Source organism: Malaclemys terrapin, chromosome 11 (assembly GCF_027887155.1).
Source record: "Malaclemys terrapin pileata isolate rMalTer1 chromosome 11, rMalTer1.hap1, whole genome shotgun sequence".
Classification (NCBI taxonomy): Eukaryota; Metazoa; Chordata; order Testudines; family Emydidae; genus Malaclemys; species Malaclemys terrapin.
The window spans coordinates 22,755,015-22,782,208 of NC_071515.1; the positions used below are offsets into that span (position 1 = coordinate 22,755,015).

The window sequence follows — 27,194 nt, forward strand, 5'->3', positions numbered from 1 at the left end:
ATCACTTTATGTTAATGAAGACAGTGCTGTGTGAATTTTTTGGGGGAAAGAAATGCTCTTTGCAGTCCAATACTCTTGCATCACTGAAATTCCATAATTTAGTTGCTGTTTTTAGGATCTGCTTTCTATCAGCAAGCAGATGTGTCTCAAGTGTGATCACATTCTCCCTGGATTATAATAGACTGGGTCAACTCAAGGGTTCTAAATTGAAACATAACCCTTTCATGCCTGGCGCTGGGATCTTGCCAGACAACACACATATGCAGCAAGGGACAGAATAGTTGAAACAATTGAATATTTTATATGATTTCACATCAATAAACATAGTAAATTAATTTTATTATAGTTATCACAAACACAGGATAAAAATTGGCACAAGAAGTTGGAAATAGTTTCTTTCATAAGCACTGAAATAGCATTAATACCTGAAAGTCTGCAAAACCAAACATTTACAGTTAGTCTATATTAATACTGGTATTTCCTTGTTTTATTTGAGAGAACTCAAAATATTTTCCTATTCAACAGAACCTGACCATAAGATGAAAAAATATTAACAGTAAGACTAACGGAAAGTCAAATATTTGTAATGACTCCATGAATCACCACAGAATCTTAGAAATGTAGAGTCGTAATGGACCTTGCTCATACAGTCCATGCTCATGCAGGAACATGTAAACCTAGACCATCTTTGACTAGTATTTGTCTAACCTGTTTGTAAAAATTCCAATGACAGGGATTCCACAACCTTCCTTGGAAGCCTGTTCCAGTCCTAAGCTATCTTTATAATTAGAAAGTTTTCCTAACACCTAACCTAAATCTTTCTTGCTGTTGATTAAGCCTATTACTTTTTGTCCTACCTGCAGTGAACATGGAAAACAATTGATTACTATCCTCTTTATAATGGTCCTTAACATACGAACAAAACCACTAGGCTACAAGAACATTATTCAAGTTGCAAAGTAAAGCACTCATAAGTTAGGAAATGCCAAATTTACAGTTGACCCTGCTATCTTAATTTGGCACCTTTGTGCTTATGAACTATTTAACAGTCTTTAATTTCATAATCATCTGTCTTTATCTGGTCGAGATGTAAGGACTTTAAATATCTTTAATGATTCCATGTCATCGTGTGGTTGCAGGACAGGCATTCTAGGGCATTAAGGTGCTAGTTAACAAACTTGCTGAACTATTGACAATTATTTGTTAAGGTGTTCCATCTTGGCAGATGAGATCAGCTGGGATGCTCTTGCTGACAGTAGCTACATTTGCACATTTGGGGCTTAGACACAGAGCAGGTTTCCACATTGATTTGAAGGAGCCTGAGTTTGCTCTCCTTGAGATCATGCTGCAAGAGTTAACTACTCTGTGGGTACATCTACATTACAGGGGGGAGTCGATTTAAGATATGCAAATTCAGCTACGTGAATAGCGTAGCTGAATTCGACGTATCGTAGCCGACTTACCCCGCTGTGAGGACGGCGGCAAAATCGACTTCTGCGGCTTTCTGTCGACGGCGCTTACTCCCACCTCCGCTGGTGGAGTAAGAGCGCCGATTCGGGGATCGATTGTTGCGTCCCAACGGGACGCGATAAATCGATCCCCGAGAGGTCGATTTCTACCTGCCGATTCAGGCGGGTAGTGTAGACCTAGCCTGTGTTTCAGTTTAAATCACTCCTCTAAAAACAATTAAAACATAAAATACAACTCCCAAGTCCTAAAAATGACTGCACAGACAGACCCCTGCATCCATACACAGCCCCATTTAAGACACTGATTCAGCAAAGCACTTAACCACATACTTAATTGTAAGCAAGTGTTTAAATCCTGTTGATTTAAGTGCTTTGTTGAATAGACTTAAGTACATGCTCAAAGTTAAGCATGTTTATATGCTTTGCTGACTTGGGGCCTTAAGCATGTGCTTAACTTTAGACATGTGCTTAAGTCACACTGAAGTCAATGAGACTGAAGCACATATTTAAAGGTTTTACAGAATCAGGGACCAAGTTAATGGTAGTCGATGAGGGCACAGGGGTTTGTGCACACTAAGTAACATGCAGGACTGAGCCCTAATTCAGGATTACTGGGGATGTGCCAACAACCAGCAAAGAGCAGATGTGGCAACAAAATTCAGAAAAGGGGGAAAATGTTAGCAAGTCCCTTCAAGGTAGCTAACTTCTACCCCAGTTTTATAAAGAACAAATCTTGTCAGACAAATTTAATTGTTTTTTGTAGGATTTTTTTAAAACATGGGAAATCCCTCTGAAGACAATCCTGAATCAACTGAAAGAATAGTAAACTGATTTTTTTTTAAAAGTACAGAACTGTTAACTTTGATGAGTGAGACATGCCCACAGAGGGCTGGAGGACACTGAAAATTTGGCCATACATGGCTTCTGTCCACCTGAGACCCTCATGGAAACAAGATGCATGTCTCATAAGGCTATTCCAATAATCCAAGCTTGAAAATACATAAATATAGCATAATCTAACAGTGAAAGCCATCTAGTAGCAGTAAATGTCCATGTCTCCACCAGAAACAAATGCGGACATTTTCATTTTTTCTTTTGGGTCTTTCAGGTTCCTGTCTAGTCTCGACTGGTCTCCAGGCAACTTTAACAATACTGCTGTTAATAAGCATTAGGCAGTAATTACCGCCTGTTTTCGTCTCTCTTTTCTACTCCCTCCCACATGGCATCTTCCCCAAAGAGGAAGTTTTTGATGAATAAGTAACATCTCTGGGGGTCGCTGAGTTAGTTTATACACACCTGACAAAATGACAACATAAACTACTTAGCTGAAAGCTCACACTTCATGCCTGTTCTGAAACCTCTGTACATAGCTGCTACAATCCCCATGAAAAAAGTTACTACTATGGTCAATTAATTTAAAGTGTTTACTTACCATCCTGATATATGCCTGATCTTGATAACTAACAAGCCAGTTAACAACCAATTTTGTTTCAATCCCACTGAACGGTGCTAAAATCAATACTGGATTTTTTTCACTTTAGATTAAAAATTAAACTCAATTGATTCTCCTAGACATGAGCTGAACTGATTCTAAAAATACAGGTATCTGAGAGTACAGAGGCATGTCTTCTGTATTTATTTAATGCATGCCAGTGACAAGGCTGTGTGGTTCAGACTAATGCCCCAATTTTTGCAATGGGATCATCTAGTGGGGACCCCCGCAGACTTCTACTGGATTCCAGAGTCCAAGCATTTTAGCCATAGTGCAGGAGAAGATAACACTTTTATAGCAACCATTTTTTAAGGTCATGGATTACTCCTACAAAAGTCAATTTAAAAAGAAATGGGCTGGTGCTGCTGCAGCTAGCATCAGACCCTAAAGCAACATGTACACATTTCTCAGGGTAGAGGACTTTTTTCAGTAGCTTAAGTATATGAATGATTTTATAATAAGACACTGAGCAAGTGTTGTTAACATTCACTCTGAACAAAAGAAAAGCTTTGATAGCGTCCATACTCATTTGACATTTTTCTTCACTCAAAAAACTGTTCATCACACCGAACGCTTGTGACATTGGATTGTTTGTTTTTGGTAAATACTGAGCAAATTCTGCTTCATACAGCAATATGTCTTCAACAAATATTTTGGATTTATAATAAAACCAAATATTTGGATGAATGGAATGAAACATTGGGACATTTCAGGTGGGGAAAAAAAGGACTCTCTCAGTAAAACTGGGTCACTCTAAGAACGGAAATCTATATATACACTTTTTAAAGGCCTGATTCTTCAGCATCATTGAACACAAAGCCTGATCCAAAACCCAATAACATAACATAACAGTTGGATGAAGCCCACTGAAATCAACAGAAGCACATGAAACAGATGCTAAGTTAGGTCTTAAAAAGCCACAATGAAATATGAAAATGAAAACTGTCTAACTTTTCAAAGGCAGGTTTCACCCTAAACACTTCTCTTACCACTTTCACTTGTGATGAGTTCTCTTCCACCCCGCCATCTCACAGCCCTTTGTTCACATTCTTGTTACGTTTTAAATACCAGCAAATGTATCTAAATACATTTATTTGTTGTGCTTTACCACACAGAGACACCTGTTTGGTACTGTGGATACCTCTGACATTTTAAATGACAAAACAATCAAAGCTAAACTGTGACCAAACCCCCAGAAAAACATCAGCAAAACTCTACCCTCAACACAACCCCAGAAGAGAGACTTTGCCCCACCAAAACCTCCATTCCTCAGGAACAATTGCATCCATTTTGCCCTAACCTCTTCAGCTACCAGGAGTGATAGAAAGAGAAGATGGGCCCTGCAGCATGCCCTGAAGGTTAAATAATCCTGATTATTTCAGACCAAGAACAAAGTGAGTCCCTGTCACGTAGAATAGTCCTCTGCAAACTTCCTCTCTATTAAACCCAGCTTGAGCACCTCCACTGATCCATGCTGTGGTAGTACCATATGAATACACGACACGCTCAGTTGTACCTCCTATTCTCATTCCTTCCTGCTCAGAGGGCTCCATCACCCCAGAAACCAAGCGTCTGTTTCTTCTAGAGGGGTTCATTGGCAGTGCACTTTGCTTTAGTGTGAGTGTATCTCCACTAAGGAATTATTCTGGAGTTAAAGCAGTGAGACAGAGCTGATTTTGGTCCACTTTGCCCCAAATGTGATGAATTAAATCTGAACAGCTTTGGAATAGCACAACTGCAGCAGTCTTCACTAGTTACAGAAATTTTCATTAGGCCGCCTGGCTTTGCAGGCCAAAGCTTATGCAATCTCTCAGGAAAAAGTGTTATACAATAAGACGTGTAACAGACTAAATGTACAAACTACTTTGGCTGAAACAGTATGAATTATTTACAGAAATATCACAGTGTATCTCAGCAATGGTAACATTCACTCAGAACTCTAAAAATCAGGCCATGCTTATTGTCTTTAGGAGCCCATATGTATTTAATAGCCTAACTTGCGGTACCCTGCTTTGAAAATTTTGGTCTTAGTCTCCAAACAACTTGTAAAATGGCAATAAAGATGGCATTTCCTAGAAGAAACTAGTGACTGGTCACGGAGACAGCACTTTTCAGGGGGATGGACACCATTTGGATTAACCATTTTTAAACCCACTACTGCTAAACCTCATGGGTTTTGGACTATATTTTGGTTGTGGGGAATGAAATGTAAGGCATGGAGAACTTAGCCACAAGCCTGCAACATCTTACACACAAGAGTAAGTCTGTGTGTGCACATAGTCTCTCTGATGTTATGTGAATTTTCACAAGATCAGGGCCTGGATACATAATATGATCTACCAGAGATGGGGTGTGAAGGAAGAATGGGGAGGGAAATGCACTGCGGTTTAGGTTTTGTAACTATTTTTATAACGTTTTTAACATAATTAATGGCAAGGGGTGTCCAAAGCCCAGGATAGGAGATTAAATAAATCAATATTGTTTTAGTTTTCTTCAGTTACCCAAAAAATACCCAACAAAAAATAAATATCAGATTCATCACATTTATCCTGCTGCAGTGGGTGTTTGTGACTGCTTCTTGCTTTATGAATTTTAGTTTTCTAAGTGGGAAAGGGGTATGACCTTGGGTTTTATGATTAGATTACAGTAAAGGTGTATAATAGTTTCTTATATCCACATCCTCTGTGCATACAACTGATGATCTGTTTTATTTCTTAAAAATATAGTTGTGAATAAAATTAAAATCAAGTCAGCCAGGCAAATTTGTTTTTTTCTTTGCTCAGATTTCCAATATCTTATTGAATGACAACCTAGATACGCCTTTAGAATTGTCTGATAGAAACAGCTTAATTCGCTTGGTGTATTTTCAGCAAAATGAGATGTATCATCGCCATTGGTCATGTAGTGGGTCATTAAATTTTATTTTCCGTAGTAGAAAACAAGCAATAAGATGCAACTGCTGTTAACCTCATTTCCCCTTGGCATGAGGATTTAGTAACACTGAATGATAACGGAAAAAACATATAAAAAAGTAACTATTTAATGTAATGTACTGATCCAATAATTTTCTTGCTTTAAAAATCTGTACACATATATAACCGATGATTTCGAAAAAAACAACCAACCAAAAAAAAAAAAAAACAGTTGATACACCCAACATATAGTGCCTTATTGGGGTAGCAGATTTCTAGAGTCAGTGAGAGTTCTTCTTTTGTTTCTTCCAATGCTGCACTTCTTCATTCTTAATTTAAGGCAAAACAGGAACCAACGAGTTGAAATTTAAGTCACATGATAAATGATCATAACTTGGGTTGAGTCACTGAATTGTGTATTTGGAATTACTGTAAGTTGTCCAGCACGAAGAGATGGGATTTACCGACATAATTTTCCATTGAAAAAGGCATTAAACACTGAGTAGCTTGAACTCCAGACTATCAAGGTCTAAGGAAGACCCTCATTCGTTGAAATACACATTCATATTGACATGCAAATTTTCAAGTATGATGAGTGTTCCACCAATCAATAAACATGAATTAAGAAAAACATGAATTCTGAAAAACAGGCACCCAACTGTGCACATCAGAAAATGATTCCCCATTGGGGGCTATAAAGCAAAGAGGTTCAATATGAAGGAAAGGAAACAAATTTGAAGAGAAGCAAACAGAAAGGGGGAGACAAACTGCTGGACAAGGGGAAAACACTCATCAGGAACTCATTCTCTCTTCTATACCAAATCTAAGCCATTACTGCATATGTTGTTTACTCAGCAGCTCCACTGACATATAGTGGGCATGAGTTAATATGTGACTATTCATCAGGCTCTTTCATTGATAATCTGTAAAAGCTCACTCAGAAAGACTTTACGATCAGCAGTTGTCCTTGTTCATCAAGCCTGTAGAAACTAAAGGCAATGTCTAAGTTACCTGCAAGTGATGTGTATTACTTGAATGAAATGCTGATTACACTATTTATGAATGCGGAGATAAAATGGCCATATACCTAAACAGATGATTACTTGCCCCAGATTCCTATTTCTTCTCTCTGTTACACAGTTTATATTACTCCTGAACTCTCTACCACTTTGTGGGAGAGCTGCATTTACAGTACCTTGGTTCCATGCATTTCTGGTGTCAAATCACTTTTTCCTATTGCTGGTCCAACCAAATTGTTGAATTGCAGAACTGAACCTAGGACAAACTTTTCCTGTGCTAAACAAATCATTTTACATCAGCTGGGAAAAAAATGCTCATCCAGGAATCCAAACTCTGAAATTTATATTCTCTCTCTTTCCTTTGGCAACCTCAAGGATCAGAGAGTGACATCACATTCTCACCACCCTGAAGGGTATGCAATGGCCCATAGCTGTGTCTTACGATATGATGGGGCTTGTGCGTATTTTTCATTGTTGCATTGTCCCCTTTATTCTAGCTTCTTTCAAACTACTGTTTGAGCCAAGCTCTGCCCTTCTTTATACCTTGTGCAACTCCTGTGAAGGCAAGAGACTTAATGCTGCTATCACTGACACCTCTATTTACTTGTTTACCTGAAGTCACCTGTATATGCCTGGAGTATTTACCTGACAAATTGACACTACTGACTTTAACATGCACTTACTCCTGACTTGAACCTGTGTCACAGAGAGACAGATTTGTCTTAATGAAACTACACACGGGGTATAAATCAGGCCACAATTTGGCCCTTTCTGCATGTCCCCATATTTAAAGCTCCACCTCACTTTTCCAAATAGCATCCCACAGAAATATTCTGATATTAAAGGGGCACTGCCAATCTGAACTTTTTCAAACTGATGACTTTCAAAAAAAATCTAGTTTCTGTTACAGCATTTAAAACAAATTCTATATTTTTTTCCTGCTTTCTTATTGGTATTGGCTAAATCCTTGTCAGGAAAAAAGAAACTGACAATGGGCTAGATCCTCACTTTATGACCTGACCTGTGGCAAGAGGTCACAGACTGTCTCCTAGTCTTCTCTGTGCTACATGTAGGAAGTGTCCTGTGCTGAGTTTATACCAGGCACAGCATATATCATTTCCACCCATCACACACTGTGGGGAACAGAGACAGGACTCTATCCAACCCTGCCTCTTCCTCCCCATCTGTGGTGGAGTGGGGATGTGAGTAGCAGCTCAGAGCCTGCTTCCCCTGCAGTGCTGCAACACATGTACAGATGACCCATGCAAGAGAGTAATGATGTGCCTTATGGCCCTTGGTCCCTTACAAAGGGGTGCAGGGCTAGTGAGGATCTACCACTAAGAAGGAGAAACAGTGAAATTGAATTATACACATGCACTGTCAAATGCACAAACCGACAAATAGAAAAAAAAAATTCTAACTTTTCAATCAACGTAACTTTAGACATAGGCTGTAACTATTGTAGGAACATCACTTTAAAACAGAAACATGATTTTCAAGGGAATGGTATCCCTTCATGTGTCAGTAAGGGAGTTTCCGAGTGTGTGATGTCATGTAGGGGAATAACAGAAATCTAAATGACAAATATTGTTTTCTCACCGAAAAATAAAGATATTTTTCTTCAGCCAACATTCAGACCTGACCCTACAAACACTTGTGTGTGTGCTTAACTTTATGCATGAAGTCAATTTATGGTAAAGTTAAGCATGTTGAATAGGTATGTGCAAGATCAGGGGATCAATACGTATGTAAATATAGTTTAGGATAATACAGATTGCACTATACGAATTATTCGAGCCTACCTTTTCCTTGATATTTGCAGGAGAACTGATTTCTGCCATCTCTATTCGGATGAGAATAATCTCTGTGAAGAGGAGAAATAGTAAGAAAAAGATTAATTTACAGGTTTAGACTGCAAAGACTTATGCATGAGCGTAACTTTAAGCAGGTGAGCAGTCTCAATGACATCCCGTGGGCAGGATGGGGAACTGGGTCGGTCTTAAGGCTTCCTGAACGATCACACACACTCTCACCAACAACTCCTGCTGCACATCACCCAAATTAGCTTTAAAAATGTGCTATATATTCTATACCTCATTTGATGACTTACACCTGCTGTGTAATATCCTAAGAATGGCCAGTATCGATATAGGCAGCTGGAAGAATGATCCCCAATCTACATCAAATTCATTGTTGCCATGCATCTTCAAAGCTTTAAACCCAGGGTATATCTAGGGCATATTCAATTGCTTATATTTTGTTGGTCAGCAGTGGTCTTCGTTTTTGCCAAAATAGGGTTCCATAGTCTGAAAAATCCAGTCTTAACAAGCTGATGCATCTTGGAAGTGCTAGGAGACACAGCTGAAAAGTACTCCATGGCTGAGATCTTCAAAGCCAGTGAAGGAGTTTAGCCATACAACTCCCATTAAAATTAATGGGGGCTGTGTGGCTAAATCTCCAAGTCTGCTTTGAAAATCTCAGCCTAGGAATGGAATATGTGTGTGGTTACAGATGCCAGTGGTGCTCTTTCATTTACACATCCACTAAATTAAAACAGACCAAAATTGCACACACACAACACAGGACTGAAAGAGGAATGGGAGTTTGAAGGCTAGGTCTACATTTCAAATGTTACAGGCAGGGCCGCTGTAGAGCTTCAGTGTAGACACTCACTACAGTGACAGGAGGGGTTCTCCCATCACTGTAGGTAATTCACCTCCCTGAGAGGCGGTAGCTAGGCTGACAGAAGAAATCTTCCATCCACTTAGCACAGTCTACCCCAGGAATTAGGTCAGTTTAACTACCCTGAGAGACACAGCTATGCTGATCTAAGTTTTCAGTATAGAGCAGCCCTAACGGTCTAATCCCGCTTCCACTGAAGTCATTTGCCTTTGATTTCAGTAGGGAACAAAACTGGACTTTACAGTTCAAAACAAGTCTTACAAAATACATATATACATAAACATAAATGTTTGGGTAGGGGAGAATTTAATTATAACAAGGGCTTGGCCATAGGGAATAAAAGCTTGATCACTCATAAAATCCCTATTCCAGACTATATTATACATATATAAAAAAACAAATGGGAAGGAAGCGGTTTCCATTTTCCAGTCTTTCAAGCAGTAACATTCCCTTCACCCCACCCTCCCTTTCTTTCCGTTCCAGCCCTTTGTTTGGCACCTCAGATTTCCCATAATTTCACTAAATCACTCTCACCATGGTTAAATGCAAACAATCATCTAAACTCCTGCTCTGAAGCACAACATTTCACTAGAGTGTGAACTCCAGAAACTAAGTGCCTCCACTGTAATGCCAGCTGAAAGCATTTATTTTTGTTGTGGGGTTTTGTGTGCATTTGTTTCCTAATTAAAAGGATGAGATTTATGGAAACATGTTTTCAAAGACAGCATGGATTTGGGTGGTATATATGCTGAAAGAAGGAAGGTAATAGGAAGAAAAGTGAATTAACTCTTGAGTTGTTTGTCTAACAAAGAGGGAATGCTGGGTTAGAGATTAGGGATTAGTGTTAGAAATTGTCTGGAAACAGTCCCAGAGTGCCAGGGCAAAAAGAGTGAATGCTTTCCAATCCTAATTATAATAACATGGCTCAAAATGAGTATGCAAGCTAATTGGCTCCTACTTGCCCCTGCCATCTAGCAGCACAAGCAACCCCCTCATACAATTCCACTCAGAAGTTTGTCCAGCTCTCTCTTAAAACTACTAATTAACTTGTTTGTCCCTACAACTCCTTTTGGGAAGACTGTTTTGTAGAGAGGAGGGGTGGCCTCCCTCAGAGAGTGACAGGGAGGGACCACAACATGCCCTCTGGTGGGCCAAATCAGGAGAGCCGCGTCTGCCCTGCCGGAAGCGGAAGGGTGGGACAGGACGGGTAAGTACAAAAGGTGAGCCCTACAGCTCAGTTGGGCTGGAGCCACCACAGGACACAGACGTATCCTGCCTGCTGCTGGAGCCTGCAGAGGAGCTGCTGGGGTTGCCTCCTGAGTACTGGCCAGAGCTCCCGAGACTGCTGGCCGACCAAGACACTGAGGAGTTGCCGGGGTTGCCTCCAGAGTACTGGCCAGAGCTCCCAAAACTGCTGGCCGACCAAGACACTGAGTTGCCGCCGGGGCTGCCGCCTGAGGACTGACCAGATCTCCCTGGGCTGCTGGCTGAGTGAGAAACCGAGGAGCTGCTGGGGCTGACGCCTACGGACTAGCCAGAACTCCCTGAGATGACAGATGCAGGTACACCCAAGAGGGAGAATAGGAAGCAGCCCAGGGAAACCAGGCAACACAAGGGGGCTGGGCTGACACAAGGGGGCGGACCCTGGGATGGGACACAGTAGAGTTGGGCAGGCCTGTGTCCCCCCTGCTACCCCACTCCTGGGGTGGCAGTACTCCCCCTCCTTAGGCCAGAAGGCCTGTGCTCCTCGGGCACCCTTACCTGAGCCCAATCGACTGTGCTTGGTGCTCATCCTTACCTGAGCCTTGACTCTCTTGGTGCTCACCCTTACCCGGGGCTCATAGATTGCTTAGCTGCTCTGCCCTGATTGCAAGCCAGAGTCTACTCATTGCTTTGCTGCCCTGCCCTGACTGGGACCTGGGGTTCATAGACCTGCTCTCCCCTGATTGCCGGCCACAGCCTACTCATTGCTTTGCTACTCCGCTCTGGCTGAGGGCCTGGGGCTCAAGGACTACTTAATCGCTCTGTCCTGATTGCAGGTCTGAGCCTACTAACTGTTTGCTTCCCTGCCCTGCCCAAGGGCCCGGGACTCAGACTACCATACTGTTCTGCCCAGCCGGAGTACTAGGTGTAGCTAACTCCCCACTCTGAGCTCACTTTTACGGGTATGTGACAGCGAGGAGGCGTGGCCTCCCTCAGAGACTGACGGAGGGGCGGCCACACATTCTACAGTTTCAATAATGCACGACATAACAAAATCCACTCTCTCCCTCCACTGCAACTTATTTTGCATTAGAAATTCCCTTTCCACAATCCTCCCCAAACACAGAGCCTTAGCCCAGCTGCTGTTCTTAAGACTTGTTCTCCGGCTACTAGGCCATTTTGAACACTCCATTGCCTATTGAAGACAGCTCAGATCAAGAGTCAGTTGTTTTAAAGTGATGATGGAGGGTTCAGAATGGCCTGTCTGCCAGAGCATCCTAAAGTCTACCGGTGTATGAAGAGGTCTGAAGGGCTTGGGAACAACTGGAGCAGGAAGAAGACACATCTAGACAGGCTTTGGGCAACTCCACTTTGAATAATGAACAAATTAAAACAATTACAGTAAAATGCTGGGAAATAATTTTATTGCACTTCTACCATGTTTTCTTTCATTTTTGCCATGAGCTATTTTCTGTATCAGGTGGCCATGTTGGATGAAATACACAAAAACCTTTCCTCTTCAGTTGTGGGGAATTTAAAGACATATGATATCACTAAGACTTCCCAAGCAGCCAATCAAAGCATGCTTTGGACAACCCATGTCCAAAATTATTTTACAGCCAATAAAAATATCCTATCTTGTTGCTTTTTAATATTTCATTTTTTAAACTCTAAATCATTTGCTTACCAGTAACCAACAGCACAGTGGTTTTGATTTCACTTACATTTTTATGGAATATCATACAAATAATCAATACCTAAGGAGCCACTCTGGCTGGCGCAACAGCCCTCAGTAGAGTGTGTGCGCGTTTGATGATAATGAGCCATTCACTGTTCTCTACTTTGTCTACCAAGTTTGATAATTATTTATAAGTTTACTGCACAGAAAACTTCTCTTGTATCTTGGTTTAAACATAAACATGGTAAAGCTGATATAGTCTTTTAAAAAAATACTGTTTGAGGAAATTGTACCAACATATACTGCAGAGATCACACACCATGTGGATTAAAACCAGGTGTTTTTATTGTGCTGTTCAGGAGGTCAGATAGTCCCTTCTGGGCTAAAAAACTATGAATCCATGAAAAAAAAAATCAATTAAGGGAAACAAATTCTTTTGTCATCTTAAATCTTCAGAATTAAGCATAAACTAAATCTTTTCAAAATGCATCTTACTAAACTATTGCTAGTACCATACCATTATGACTATGACCTAGGGTTGCCAATTTTGGTTGGATGTATTCCTGGAGGTTTCATCACATGACAATCTTTAATTCCTGGAGACTCCAGGACAGTCCTGGGGGGTTGGCAACCCTACTATGACCATTAAAACTGCAACCTGTTGCCAAGCAAACAGATCATATTAGTTCTTTTTAGGCCTGTCGATTAATCGCAGTTAACTCATGCAATCAACTCAAAAAAATGAATTGTAATTAAAAAATTGCGAATAAAAAAATTAATTGTGATTAATTGCAATTTTAATTGCACTGTTAAACAATAGAATACCAATTCAAATTTATTAAATATCTTTGGATGTTTTTCTACATTTTCAAATATATTGATTTCAATTAGAGAATACAAAGTGTACAGTGCTCGCTTTATATTATTTTTTATTACAAATATTTGCACTGTAAAAAAGATAAACAAAAGAAACAGTATTTTCAATTCACCTCATACAAGTATCATAGTGCAATCTCTTTATCGTGAAAGTGCAAATTACAAATGTAGATTTTTTTTGGTTACATAACTGCACTCAAAAACAAAACATTTAAAACTTTAGAGCCTACAAGTCCACTCAGTCCTACTTGACTGATGACTCAACTCAGCACAAGTTGTTCGTTTTAAGAACACTTTCACTGCAGATTTGACAAAATGCAAAGAAGGTACCAATGTGAGATTTCTAGAGATAGCTACAGCACTTGACCCAAGGTTTAAGAATCTGAAGTGCCATCCAAAATCTGAGAGGGACGAGGTGTGGAGCATGCTTTCAGAAGTCTTAAAAGAGCAACACTCTCATGTGGAAACTACAGAACCCAAACCACCAAAAAAGAAAATCAACCTTCTGCTGGGGGCATCTGACTCAAGATGATGAAAGTGAACATTTTGGAAGATTTCACCTCCATGGATCTCTTTGCTGCAAATTCCACAGCTCACCACAGAAGGAGGAAATATAGTGTGCCAGACATCTGGACAAGACAATGCAACAGAGATCTACTTGGCCACAAACTTGCATATGTGAGGAGTATTGTACCATGTTTGCTGCTGCTCATCGCTTTTAGCTATAGCTGTGTGGCCTGCTAGCTATGCATGTGGCCCAGATATGTGCAGGCTAGAGAGAAGATTCCATTTACCCCAACTCTCTCATAGTTCCTATAGGCAAAACTTTTGTACTTTGGCTTTGCTTGAAGGCTCAGAATTAGGCCCATAAGATTCTGTAAACCCTTTGTGTGGGGGAAAAAAAGGGGGGGGAGGGAGTCCTCGTATAGTCCTCTTGATAGGAAAGTTTCCACTGAATGCAAAGGAGATTTTGCCTGCATATGGGCTGCAGGATCAGGTCTAAATTCCAATACCCTATTATCGAGAAACACCATACTATACAAGTGATCTCATTGATCCCAGTGCTGCTTCTTGTAGAGTAAGGGCAGCAGAACTGGCCCTAAATTTGGGGGCTAAAACTAGTTGAGGGTGTTGCTTTAATTACCACTGATAGCACAAAAGAAACACAGTTGCAGCAAGACCTTTAGTCAAGATTTTTCTGCAGTAAAAAAGTACAGTGAAACCCTGCTATACCGCGATGTTTGGGGTCCAAAAAATTACATCGCGCTAAATGCGGGGTTGCGGTATAGCAGGGTTTCAAGCCCGTCAGTGGTCCCCAAGGCAGTGCATTGATGTGCGCCGCCTAGTGCCCAGCAGGGGAGAGAAGCTGCGGCCCCGCGCCTGCCGGGGACAGTGAGCACCGGTGCCGGCAGCCCTGTTGTTCTCTGTCCCGGGCAGGCGCGGGGCCACGGCTTCTCTCCGGCTTCAAGAGGAGAATTATAATTCTCTCAGCTAAAAAAATATCCTGACAATGGGCGCGATTAGAGTATGGATATCTTTCAAAGGGATGTGGCGGATGCCCCACTGTTTGGGTCATTTAAAACTAGACTATGCAGCTGAAAATACAATGGACACAACGATCTAATACTGCAGGTTTTCCCATTTCTAGTTTTGTGATTCTAAAACAAGCTCCCTCAAACTGACCTCCCAGCTGCAAACACATGTCCTCTTCTGCCCAGCGACACATGTCCCCAAACAGGCCTCTTTTCGAGCACGCAGTTCCCCCTTTATCTCCTGAATGACAAGAGTTCCTAGTTTAACTCCCTTCTCCAATTGTCAAACCCTTGCATGTCCCCACCACTAATCCACTCCTTCTCTCAAGGTATTTCTACCCTGGGGTACTCAGAAGAGTTAAGGTGAATCAATTAAAGGTGTGAAATAAATGCACAGAAATTAAAATGTATTAAACCCTGTGACCCTAAAAGCATCCCTATGCCAGAAAGCAAGGGACTCCCTGGTATCTAACATGAGTTTCAGCTGGCCTGATCAGCTCAATATATCCACACTCACTATTGTTGTAATCTGTAGCTAAAAGGCATCATGTAATAGGTCACTGGAAAACAAATAACTCACTGATCAGTAATATTCTTGTGTGATGTATGTATGGTGTTGTGGGGTAGGTACACCCTGCCACCAGGTGTTGGATCACATGTGGTCCAAAAGAAGGGAAAAGGCTGTACCGCAACCAGTTAGCTCTTATATTAATGACCTTTAGTATGGCCGTGGTAGTTTGGCCTAGTGGCTGGTGTCAATAAGACGGCCCTTCTGCTCAGCGCAGCGTGGCCCAATGGCCAGTAAGTACACAGCCCTTCCACTTGGAGCAATATGGCCCAAGGGTCAGAGTCAGTCACCGGCCCTTCTACATGGGGCTGTGTGGGCCATGGGCCAGAGTCAGTAAACGGCCCTTCTACCCAGGGCAGTGTGGCCCAATGGCCAGAGTCAGCATAGTAGCCCACCTCTGTGGGATTGCATGGCCTGTTGGCCCATTGGGAGAGTGGGGCACCACTCAGGGAGACTCAGGCCCTCCCTGCTCCTCTGAATCCCAGCCCAGGGCCGTATTGGTGGTGGGGGTGCTCACCACGAGTCAGCAGGGATCCTCCCAAAACACACTGATTGGTTCCCCGGTTTACTGACCATCAAAAAGTTTAAGTCCCCTGGGCTGCTTCTGACCCTTTCCCCTTGTGAAAGATCCCTGGTTCCTCTGAGTCTCTGGGGCCCTCAAATGGTCCGGCTCCCGCCGGTGCAGCCCCTTCTCGGGGCTCATTGGGCAGCCTGGAGTCTGTCTGGCACTCTGCGAGCTGTGGTCCCGCAGTCAGGGCCTGTAGCAACTCCCTGGAGAGAGCTCACAGCCTGCATCCTTCCCCTCCAGCAGCCTGCCCAGACTGAGCTGGGCTGCTACCTTTTATATGCTGCCCCCAGGCTGAGAATGCCCAGCAGGGGCGGAGGGGTGGGGCTTCCTCAGCCTGCAAAGCAGAGTTAACCCTCTTGGGGCTGGGTGCAGAGTAGGTACGTCCTGTCACATATGGTCAACCCACAAAGGATCATGCAGATATGATGAAATTATAGTTAAAATGTGTTTAAACCAGGCATGCTGGGAGAATTGATGAACAAGGTTTCTCCAGACAAAGGAAAGAGGCCAACATCTCAAACCAGGTGTGGCTATATTCAATGGACTATTCATTTGTATCGGAAGTTACAGGAAGAGATCATTTGCATCGTAAAAATCACCAGCCTGGGAGAAGACAGCATGGAATCTACACCATACAGAATGATGTCAATACCCACAAGGAAAAAGGAACTTTATCTGGGATGCATTTCAGAAGAATACATTTCAAAGGTTTACTGCACTATAAAGAGAAGGGGATCAAGCTCCTAAGTTATCCTTCGCCTGAGGAGACAAGGATAGTCAGAGTCTTGGTCTCTGTGGGGATCCTGGCTAAGAGCTAGACAGCCATTGCTGGAAAAGAAAGATTGGTGAGGAACCTACCTGGAACAAAGACTGTAGCTTGTTAAGTCTTAGCCATTATAAAGCATATTTTACTTTTGTTTATTTGGAATCCTTTATCTCTATCTACCTATCTTTATCCTTTACACTTCAACTCACATAAAATCTCTCTCTTTGGTTAAATAAACTTGTTTTACTTCTTATCTAAACCAACCCAGTGCTTTGATTGAACTGATTAACTCCAGAAACGGCTGTTTCTGTCTCTTTAAAGGAGAGCAAACATACTAGCTTTTGTGAATGTATGGTGATAGGGGCTGTGCATTGCAGAGAGACATCTCTGAGGAACTCATGGGCTGGAGTTCACTGATCGTTACCTGCTAGGCAAGGTTTGGGCTGGGAGAGCGCGGAGGAGTTTGCTGGCAAGGCAGACAAGCTGGTGTGTCAGGAAGTTTTCACACATCTTAGCAGCAGCAAAGCTCCCACTGAGGCAGAGAGAGGTAACACAGTGTCTCACAGCTCTGAGTATCTGCAACAGTTTGTCACAAACCGCCTTCTGGATGCTCGCTCTCATTTAGGAGTAAAGCAGCATTTATTAGCTGTAACTTCATTCTAAATTACAGTGAACTAAGGCCACTTTACTCCTGAATGAAAGCATCCAGATGGGTATTTAACATGCTTGAATTTGACAGTGGCCAAAGCAGCCAATGCGATCCTGGGATGCATAAATAGGGGAATCTTGAGTAGTAGCAGAGAGGTTATTTTACCTCTCTATTTGGCACTGGTGCGACCACTGCTGGAATAGTGCGTCCAGTTCTGGTGTCCCGAATTCAAGCAGCATGTTGATAACTTGGAGAGAGTTCAGATACGAGCCATGAGAATGATTAAAAGATTAGAAAACTTGCCTTACAGTGATAGACTCAAAGAGATCAAGCTATTCAGCTTAACAAAGAGGTTAAGGGACAACCTGATTACAGTCTATAAGTATCTACATGGGGAACAAATATTTACTAATGGGCTCTTCAGTCTAACAGAGAAAGGTATAACATGATTCAATGGCTGGAAGCTGAAGCTAGACAAAGTCAAACAGGAAATAAGGCATACATTTTTAATGGTGAGAGTAATTAACCAATGGAACAATTTACCAAAGGTTGTGGTGGAATCTCCATCACTGACAATTTGTAAATCAAGATTATGTGCTCTAGGAATTATTTTGGGGAAGTTCTATGGCCCGTGTTATACAGGCGATCAGACTAACTGGTCACAGTGGTCCCTTCTGGCCTTGGAATCTATGCATTTATGTGCATTGATTTCAAACGTTATTTGATTTGATTTGCCTCTCCTGAGTGCCCGCATCTAGACAAGCCCTCAGACATCTGCTGCACTGTGTGTTAGCCTAACCCCCCTTTCTTCCAGCAAATTTCTTTTGCACGTCCTGTGACAAAGCACCTCCCATTCCTGGATGCCACCCAGGATAACTCCTTCGCTGCCATCCCCCTCCCTGGTCCTTCAATAACAATATCAGACTGCTGTCCTACTTTTCCCTTTTAAAAGTCTGATCATCTATTACTGCAGTATCTCTTACAAAGACAACTGGCAGGAGGTAACAAGTTTATCAGCAGCAGTGCAATAAATCCATTCTTCAGTCCTACCAAATGTGACTGTACAACCTCTGAAAGTCAGAACAGTTGCTTGTGCAGACTTTCGCCATTCACTGGCAGTCTTTGCACTTTTATTATTCAGAATGTTCTCATGTAGTATATCAATGAAGGACTGAAGCATATTTTCACTAAGGCTCATTTAATCTTTTCCAAGTTACTCAGTCAAAATCCCGCTGCTAGGAAAGCCTGGCACACAATGTACAGGAAACCAAAGTAATCACAGTTTCAGAGACAGCTTCAAAATACGAGACACAGTGTACCAGGCATCTAATGAGATTGCAGTGGCCTGAACTGTGCTCTCTTCTTCTGCATGCCTACTTCCTCTACAAAATCAGATACCCTTTTGAAATGAGTTTGCTATCTATCCCAGGTGTATTGTATTAGACTGTCTTCTCTGTAGTCTACCACAGAGTTTAGGTAATGACAAAAGGCAGCAGAGTTGGAGACCTAAGGCCTTCAATTCACATGCATAATTTCCATAGACATTATCTTTGAGAGGTATCTGCCAAACTGGTATAGAATTCCAGATAAATACGAACGTGGGCCTTTGGTACATTTTCTTGTATAAAATCTTTGTTTAGAAATTTATCAAAAATCTTATAAAATGCAGTCAAATGCACCTATTTCAAAATGATACAGGGGATCACTCCTCGGTTCCCCACCTCTATTTTGTTTAAATAACTCAAACAAAATTATCCCTTCATGTCCAGGTCTAATTGCTGACCCGTATGTGACTGTAATTTACACATCCTAAATGTACTATCCTACCACATGAGAGATGAACCAAAACAGAACCCTGATGCTGATCCCCGTTGAATGTCAGGTATGCTGGGGTTGTGCTTGAATGCCCAGATGTGAAACTGCAATACTATTTTTGGTCTTACACCAGTACAACAGATATCTGGTAGGGCCCCATTCTCCTAATCATGGTCAGTTATGGCCCAGGTCACAGCTGCAAAGGTGGGAGATTGCACACACACAAAGGGCAGGATGAGAGGGGCTTAGACTTGCCCCTGCCCCAGATCCTGGCAGGGGAAAATGTGAGACTGAGAGGTCCCCCTCCCCTAATACCCTTCACTTCCCCATGCCAATCACACCCCTATGTCCTCCCTCCCAGTTTCCCACCCTTCTCCCCCCTCCCACTCTGCCTAATCCCCACCCTTCTCCCCTCCCCGAGCTCCACTACCCCTCTCCCCATCACCCACCCCATTTATCCCTCTAATCCCCCCTCCCTTCAACACAGCCTCAAATGATTCTCCACCATTCCCCCACTCCTCTTCCCCAATCCCCCTGCCCCGCACTCTGACAGCCCCCAAATCCCCAGCACTGCTCCCACACACACCCACGTTCCCCCTCACTGCTCTGACCGCCCATAATCGCTCGCTATGCAGAAAAAAGTGATAAGAATCTAAAAATTTTACAAACACCTCATGTTAGGGGGCTGCGTCTCAGGAGTCCCTTGACCTTAAGCACACGCAGTTCCATGTTCAGGAAACATGACAATAACATCCTGTTGTTCATCTCCCCTCTGGTTAATCAATCAATCAGTGCTGGCACTTTGCTCTAATCATCCCCCAGGTGGAAAAGCAGAAACATGCCCAGCAATCATTCTCACATACAAGGTGGATAAAAATCAGTGATTTAAAAAAAAAAAAAAAAAAGGATTTATTTAAATCAGATTTTTTTGATAAAATGCTTTTTGACGAAAAAAACTATCTAAAGATAGTATTAATTAAGATACATTAGAGCTCAAAGATATCTCATCCTGGAATAGGGATTATAAATTCTAATTCTATAGTATGAGACAATATATTCATGTAATGTTTAAGAAAAGTTTTGTGAATGAGTTCCAATAGTTCATGGATTAGGAATCCAATATTATAGTGTTCCAGGGGCTACTGTATAGATTCTTTAGGTTAATCTTTCTATCTACCCAATGGGACTCAGTGCTCAGTCTAGAAGATACCACCAGAGATGCTTAGTTTTGCAGTTCTCAAACTGTGGATTTGTGTTAACAGCAAAAATGTTTTAAAATAAATAAATAATATCTAGAGGTGAGAAATAACAGACCTCAACCCTATTGTCCCTCTGCAAATTTGTGTACACAGAGTCAATCCCTTACCTCTCTCTAAAAGTGCAAAGTTTCAAAAAGTTCAATGAATAGAAGATTGTTGGGGGCAGAGAAATGTTCCTTCTAAGGAGGAAGCTGCCTTGAAGATGATGAAAGGAACATGTCTGAACATGCAGGATCTTCAGGTTGGTAAACTTTTTTATTTCATACTTCTTAAGGACTTCCTGTCTTCTTTCTGGACTATTCTTGAATTCTCATGTTTGAGCAAAAAATATAGTTGTTACTCGATGGTACTATCATTTTAGATGTAGTTGTGATAAAAAATAAATAGCTGAAATAGGCAGATCTTCCTTTACAATTTCACCTTTAAAGTAGTACTGAGTGTCAGTGAATGAAATGAGTAATACTAAATGAGAAGTATGGTAATAATAATTAAATAACTGCATTGACTTATTTTGTTTAGGAGAATCCATCCTCAACATACAGGATTCTGAAGACTATCCACCTTCAAGATCACCATCATTTTCTATAGTTTCAGAGTTATCTGCCAATGACAGTGTTTCAGTCACATCATGTATGTCACATAGCCACAGTATATCACCTGTAGCAAAAAGAAAAAAAAAACTCCATCGTCCAGAAACAACCATAGATAAGTTTGTGATGAGAACCAGCAGATTACAGAAAGAGGTGATTGATGAAAAAATTGCCCGGTTTGTTTATGCAACAAACTCTCCTTTCCGTATGATTGAGAACCCATGCTTCATTAACATGGTTCAGTCATTAAGACCAGGATACTGTCCACCAGAGCAGATGTCGCAGGCAAATTGCTGGATAAAGAGTATGAAAGAGAAATTAAGCAGTGTGCAAAAGGTCTAGAGGGTGAAATTGTTAACCTGAGTCTTGATGGGTGGATCAATGTCCACAATGATCCTGTTATATGTGCTTGTGTGACAAAAGAAGAAGGGAATGACTTCCTTACAGAAACAATTGATACATCAGGAAATGCACACACAGCAGTAGCAGTAAAAGCTATAACAAACTGTGAAAAAAAATTCAAATGTTTAGTACGTAGCTTGGTCACAGACAATGCTGCAAATGTATCCAAGATGAGAAGAAATTATTTAGAAGAGAATGAAGAGAGTCCCAAACTAACAACATACGGTTGTAGTGCTCATTTGATGTACCTCCTAGCCGAAGACTTCAGTTCCCGAAATAAAGACTAATGTTGAAATTGCAAAATACTTCCGCAACAACCACTTTGCAGCAGCTGCTCTGAAAAAAGTGGGAGGAACCAAGCTAACTCTCCCACAAAACATGCGATGGAACTCAGTAGTGGACTGTTTTGAGCACTATATCAAGAACTGGCCTAATCTGTTGACAGTTTGTGAACAAAATCATGAAAAAATAGATGGCACTGTCACAGCCAAAGTTCTCCACATTGGACTTAGGAGAAATGTTGAACACATGCTGAATACCCTGAAGCCTATTTCTGTAGCCTTGAACAAAATTCAGGGAAATAGCTGTTTTATTGCTGACACTGTTGAAATTTGGAAGAAACTGAGTGAGATCTTAAAAAGAGAAATAGGCAATGACAGAGTTAAATTAAACCATTAAAAAATGAATAGGACAAGCACTATCTCCAGCTCATTTTCTTGCAAATATTCTCAATCCTCGGTACCAGAGTCAAACCTTAACTGCTGAAGACGAGGAACTGGCTATGACATGGACATCCAGCAATCATCCCTCCATAATGCCAACTATAATAAACTTCAGAGCTAAGGGTGAACCATTCAAGAAATATATGTTTGCTGATGACGTTTTAAAGAAAGTCACACCAGTGTACTGATGGAAATCACTTAAGCACTTGGATTCAGAGACTGTTGAAGTCATAATCTTACGTTTAATAGAAGTAGCTTCTTCTGCCGGTGCAGAAAGAATATTTTCTTCCTTTGGACTAATTCATTGCAAATTGAGAAATCATTTGGGACCTGAAAAAGCAGGAAAGCTTGTTTTTCTTTTCCAGATTATGAACAAACAGGAAAATGAAGGTGAAGACGATTGAGTTAGCTGCAGAAGCCAATATTTTAAGTTTCTCATGTTGACCTGGCTGACATAGTCAATTTATTATTTGTTTTAAATTTTATTTAACTATTTTAGTTAAAAACAATTTTAACAAAAACAAACCTGATTTCAAAAAACTTGAACGTTTAACTAAATTCAAAAATTCATATGCTTGTTTTGTTAAAATATTACATGTTTGCTTTTGAAGAAGACAATCCGGAATACATAACATTGTTGTTTTAGTTAAATAAAATAATTTAAATGTCTGTCTGGTGATGTTCTCCTCTAATACAGCATGACAAGAAAATCCTCCAAATATTAATGATTAACCTGTTGAATTGGAGATAGTTCACCTCCCAATGAATTCATAAATATCTGCTTCAATTACCTTTGGTAAATGAAATAACCAAACAATTATTCATTTTCTGATATAGCTGTAAAACTAATCTGAAAAGTTTTCAAAATAAATCACTTTAGAAATGTATAGTGTGTACCTTCTAAACATGAAACCTACATCTATCTCTGAGTTGTGAAAAATATGTATTAAGGTTATAATAACCAACAAGAATGCACTTTTATGTAGAAATCCATGATTAAATCGAGTCTTCCTGATTAGTGATTTAAATCAGTTTGATTAAATCAAATCCACCCTGCTCACATATCTGCGCAGAGCTTTATTACCTTTCAGAAAACAGTTCGGGCCCCTAATAAATTAGCTGTACAAATTAAGAGGGCACATTTCCCAAAAGTAAAAAAAAAATACATATCTACGTCCTTGCTAGAGGATAGTACCAACAGACCTGGAGCTCACACGCAGATTTCTGTCAAGGGTAGGGTTCAAATTTACAATACATGGAGGTAGCTCAGGTTCCATGACCACACCCTGTCCCCTCGAGCTATCCAGTTACTAGGTATGTCTCAAGTGCGATGGAAGGTGTGATAGTAGCAGGGGTAGGCATACCTGCAATAGCTTTAATCTATCTAGCACAGCTATCGTGAGAGATCCAGGGCAGGTTAGCAACATGAGTACATAATCAGGGGCTAATACAGCCTACATTGAAGCCGGGGCCACTGCGAATTCCCTGCTATTTTTAGCTGTGCTAACTAGATTAAAGCTAGCAAGGGTATGTCTACCTGAACTGCAATTACACCTTTGACTGCAGTGTATCCTTATTGCTACAATGGGCTGTTTGCAAACCCTCTTATCTAGTCTTGTTACACATGCACATTTCAGTCTCTTTGGAGAGCTATACTCTTTCTTTAGTAATTTTTTCAATATTACTTTCTCAATGGGCCAGTGGATACCCTGCACTAGCTGAGATACATGTTGAGCGTCTGAAGTCCATTGGGGAAGAATTTGAGCCATACTACGTGGCCCAGGTCTGCACAAAAAAACAACAGTATAAAAAATTGCTGTGTCTCAGGAACCTATTTTTCAAATGACCCCAAATTTGGACCACTAATGCTACCTACTACTCTTGTGAGGCACATATTTTCAAGACAATCCGATTAAGCATGTGAATTTAGAAGCACTTCGAAGATTCAACCTTTAAACAGAAAGCACTGCTCGACCTTAAAAATATCAGAGATGATGCTCTGCTATAATAAATCAATAAAAATCATTCTCAGGAGCTTTTATCTCACTAGGGCAGAAATCTCATGAGAACAGCCAACCTCAGGAGGATGCAAAATATATGTTTGCATTTGCAATAATAAAAAACAAAGGTAACAAATGGCGACACATAGTCATTATTCATCTTGCACTTGTGCCATTGGCACAAAAACAAAGGTGGCTTATGTATTTATTATTTTTACAAATACCTGGAATTAGAAATTACTTCTCTTTTCACATTTAATTGTAAATACTTTGGTTCAAATTCTCACCCTTATGTCTCTGCAACCTTTCAGACTCTTTTAGGGCAGAATTTTGGCCATTATTCTTGCCATATTTGTATTTATTTATTTTAAAGCTATGATACAAGAAACCTGAAACACAGCACAGGCACAAGGCCAGATCCTGCAGTCATTTGTTGCAACCATTTACTTGAATGCAGAAGCTGGCACACAATATACTAAAAGTACACATTTCGCTAAACAATTCAGAATACTACAAGTACATTATTATATGTATATATATATATATATATACACACACACACACACACAGAGAGATATTTTGTTCGTATAAAATTATGCACAACACCTATGTGAATCTCATTATTGTTACCCTCATCTTCCCTATTGCTTGTCATTCTCACTTGTTACATCTTGCAGGAAGTTAAACTGTTAAGGGTTTAGGTAGGGAACTTGTCTACTTGTGTGTTTGTACAGAATCTAGCATTATGGGTCCCTGATCCTGATGTGGGGGTTTGAGTGCTACTGATGTTTTTGGTCTTTTGGCCCTGAGATGAAAGCCTTGTCTGTATCTCCTGGACCATGAAGTACAAACATTATTTTCTAAATAACAAAACACCACCGTCACCATGAAGAATCATTAGTGGAATCTGAAGTATGTGCAACAGGTTAAAGCACAAAAAAGTTTGTTAGTACCAGGCAGAGTGCTTAGAATTGATCAGCAGGTCAGGTTAACCTGCCTCTGTCATTTTCCAAGTTCTGCTCTAGTGACCAAAGTCACAGTTAAGATAACTTTTGTGAAAAAAAATATACAGCAGACAGGGCAAAATCACAGATAAAAGGTAAAAACTGTATTGAAGGTAAATTAATCAATCTGCATTTTATCTTGTACCCCATATAATGATATCTAGATAAATGGAAGGCAAGAGACTAGAAATAAAATTTAAATTAAACTGAGGGGGTTCTAATGATATTGTAAACATTAAAAATTGACCATTTATGGTATCATAAAAAATGTGGTAATCTCTCACTGCCTGTCCTTTTTCAAAAATACATCTATAAACTATGGAGAAGTTCAATCTTTATATGCTTATAAAATATTTTATTATAGAAAAATTAATCAAGCATTTGTTAAAGAAGGGACACACCTAACGTTTAGTTACCACACTAAATGTTTTCAGAAACATTATCAGAGTCAGTTTAGGCACAGCATCATTGGTAGAAACTCTGTCACTCTCTATATGGGTTGAAAAATGAGTACAAATGATCCCTCTGTTATTACTTTAAAAACCCCAATATTTTATTCGTCAGTCATTAAGAAAGTATACAATGCTATTATGCTGTCTGAGCAAGTAATGGGAACAGGGAACCATAAGAATACTACAAGATTTTTGGAACAGTTCTTTCATGAGGTAACACTGGGTAGGAGTCTGAAAACTATCTAATGCCAGATCCTCAAAGGTCTTTTAGATGCCTGTCATTGAAATGTATGGGAGTTAGGTGCCTAAACAGATTTGAAGAGCTGAGCCTAAGTGACTTAGGAGCATAAGTACCCATGAAAGTCAACAGGACTTGTGCTCCCAAGTCACATAGGCTCTTCTGAAGATCCCTCCTATTCTGTTTCTCATCCTGACTTTTAGAGAGTTTCACATCTCCATTCATCCCAGCCCCGGAAAGGCTACACAGAAATCTCCTGTTCAGAGCAGCATGCAAGACCTCAGTTGTAGGAAACTGAAGCAGAGTGTGGGATCTTCTCTTATTTCTGTATTATTTAAATCACATTATACCATATTAAGCCTCATTTTTACTTTGGTTTTGTATCCACTCCCAAGGTATATGATCATGGATTTCTGTTTGCCTCCAACAGCCATCCAAATGTGCCTAGGAAGACTCCAGGGCAGTGATTAGAGTGTAGATTTAGTTGGTTTAAACTGAGGTGCCAGTGCTTTCAACCACTCCTTCATTCTAGACTATGCTTTTTCCTTTTGGACTATCTGATCCATTCATTCTCTTCCACAGCACTTGTACAATGCCTTTCATCTAAGGAAAAGAGCAGTCTCCAATGAAAATGCAACACTACTTCATATTCAGTCACTAAAATGTGATGAGTTATGTCCTGTTCTCCCACCTCTCCCATCCCCCCACACCACCAACAAGATAATATCCTAGAACCAGTAAAGAGGGGGCTGAGGATGATACAACCATTGCCCCTACCTCTTCCCTGGGATTCTTGCAGGGAAGAACAGCTTTAAATTCCTGCACTACTCCAATAACATCCTGACAGAAGCTACCCAAGATGAATCAGTCATCCCCTTGCCCTTTACCAGGGAAGGCCCATCCACTGTAGGGACTGTGCCAGCCAGCTCTGGGCCCCCTAGCAGAGCAAGAGTTGTGAGTAGCTTGCATTGATGATGAACCTTTTGTCACTGGGGTTTGGACTATGGGTTCTCTTGGCTTCCGCTCTATGAGTAAATCTGGCTCATTGTATATTATTCAGCATGAACTGGATATGTCTCGAGTCCTAGTGTTAATATGCAACTCTCACTGATATAACTGTGTACAACTAGTGGCTGGACTCAGATACTCAGAGTAGGTTAAACAGTCCTCTCTCATATGCAGCGTGAAGAGGATTTCTCCCAGCATTTAGAAAGAACCAGATTTGAAAGAAAATTCACTTTCCATAGCAGAGTTTGCCAAAATAAAAATTCAAATCTCACTCTTCACTAAGTGTCTGG

At 40.8% G+C, this 27,194-nt stretch overlaps 1 protein-coding gene across 3 annotated transcripts in view; it reads right to left on the bottom strand.

The window, feature by feature from the left end:
- SPATS2L (spermatogenesis associated serine rich 2 like) overlaps positions 1 to 27,194 on the bottom strand; it is a 134,960-nt gene that overhangs the window by 58,135 nt on the left and 49,631 nt on the right. For all 3 annotated transcript variants that reach the window (XM_054044824.1, XM_054044826.1, XM_054044827.1), the window contains one exon: positions 8,695 to 8,756. In XM_054044824.1, the coding sequence (XP_053900799.1) occupies positions 8,695 to 8,733 (39 nt within the window). In that variant the 5' untranslated portion in view covers positions 8,734 to 8,756. The remainder of the gene's footprint in view (positions 1 to 8,694; positions 8,757 to 27,194) is intronic.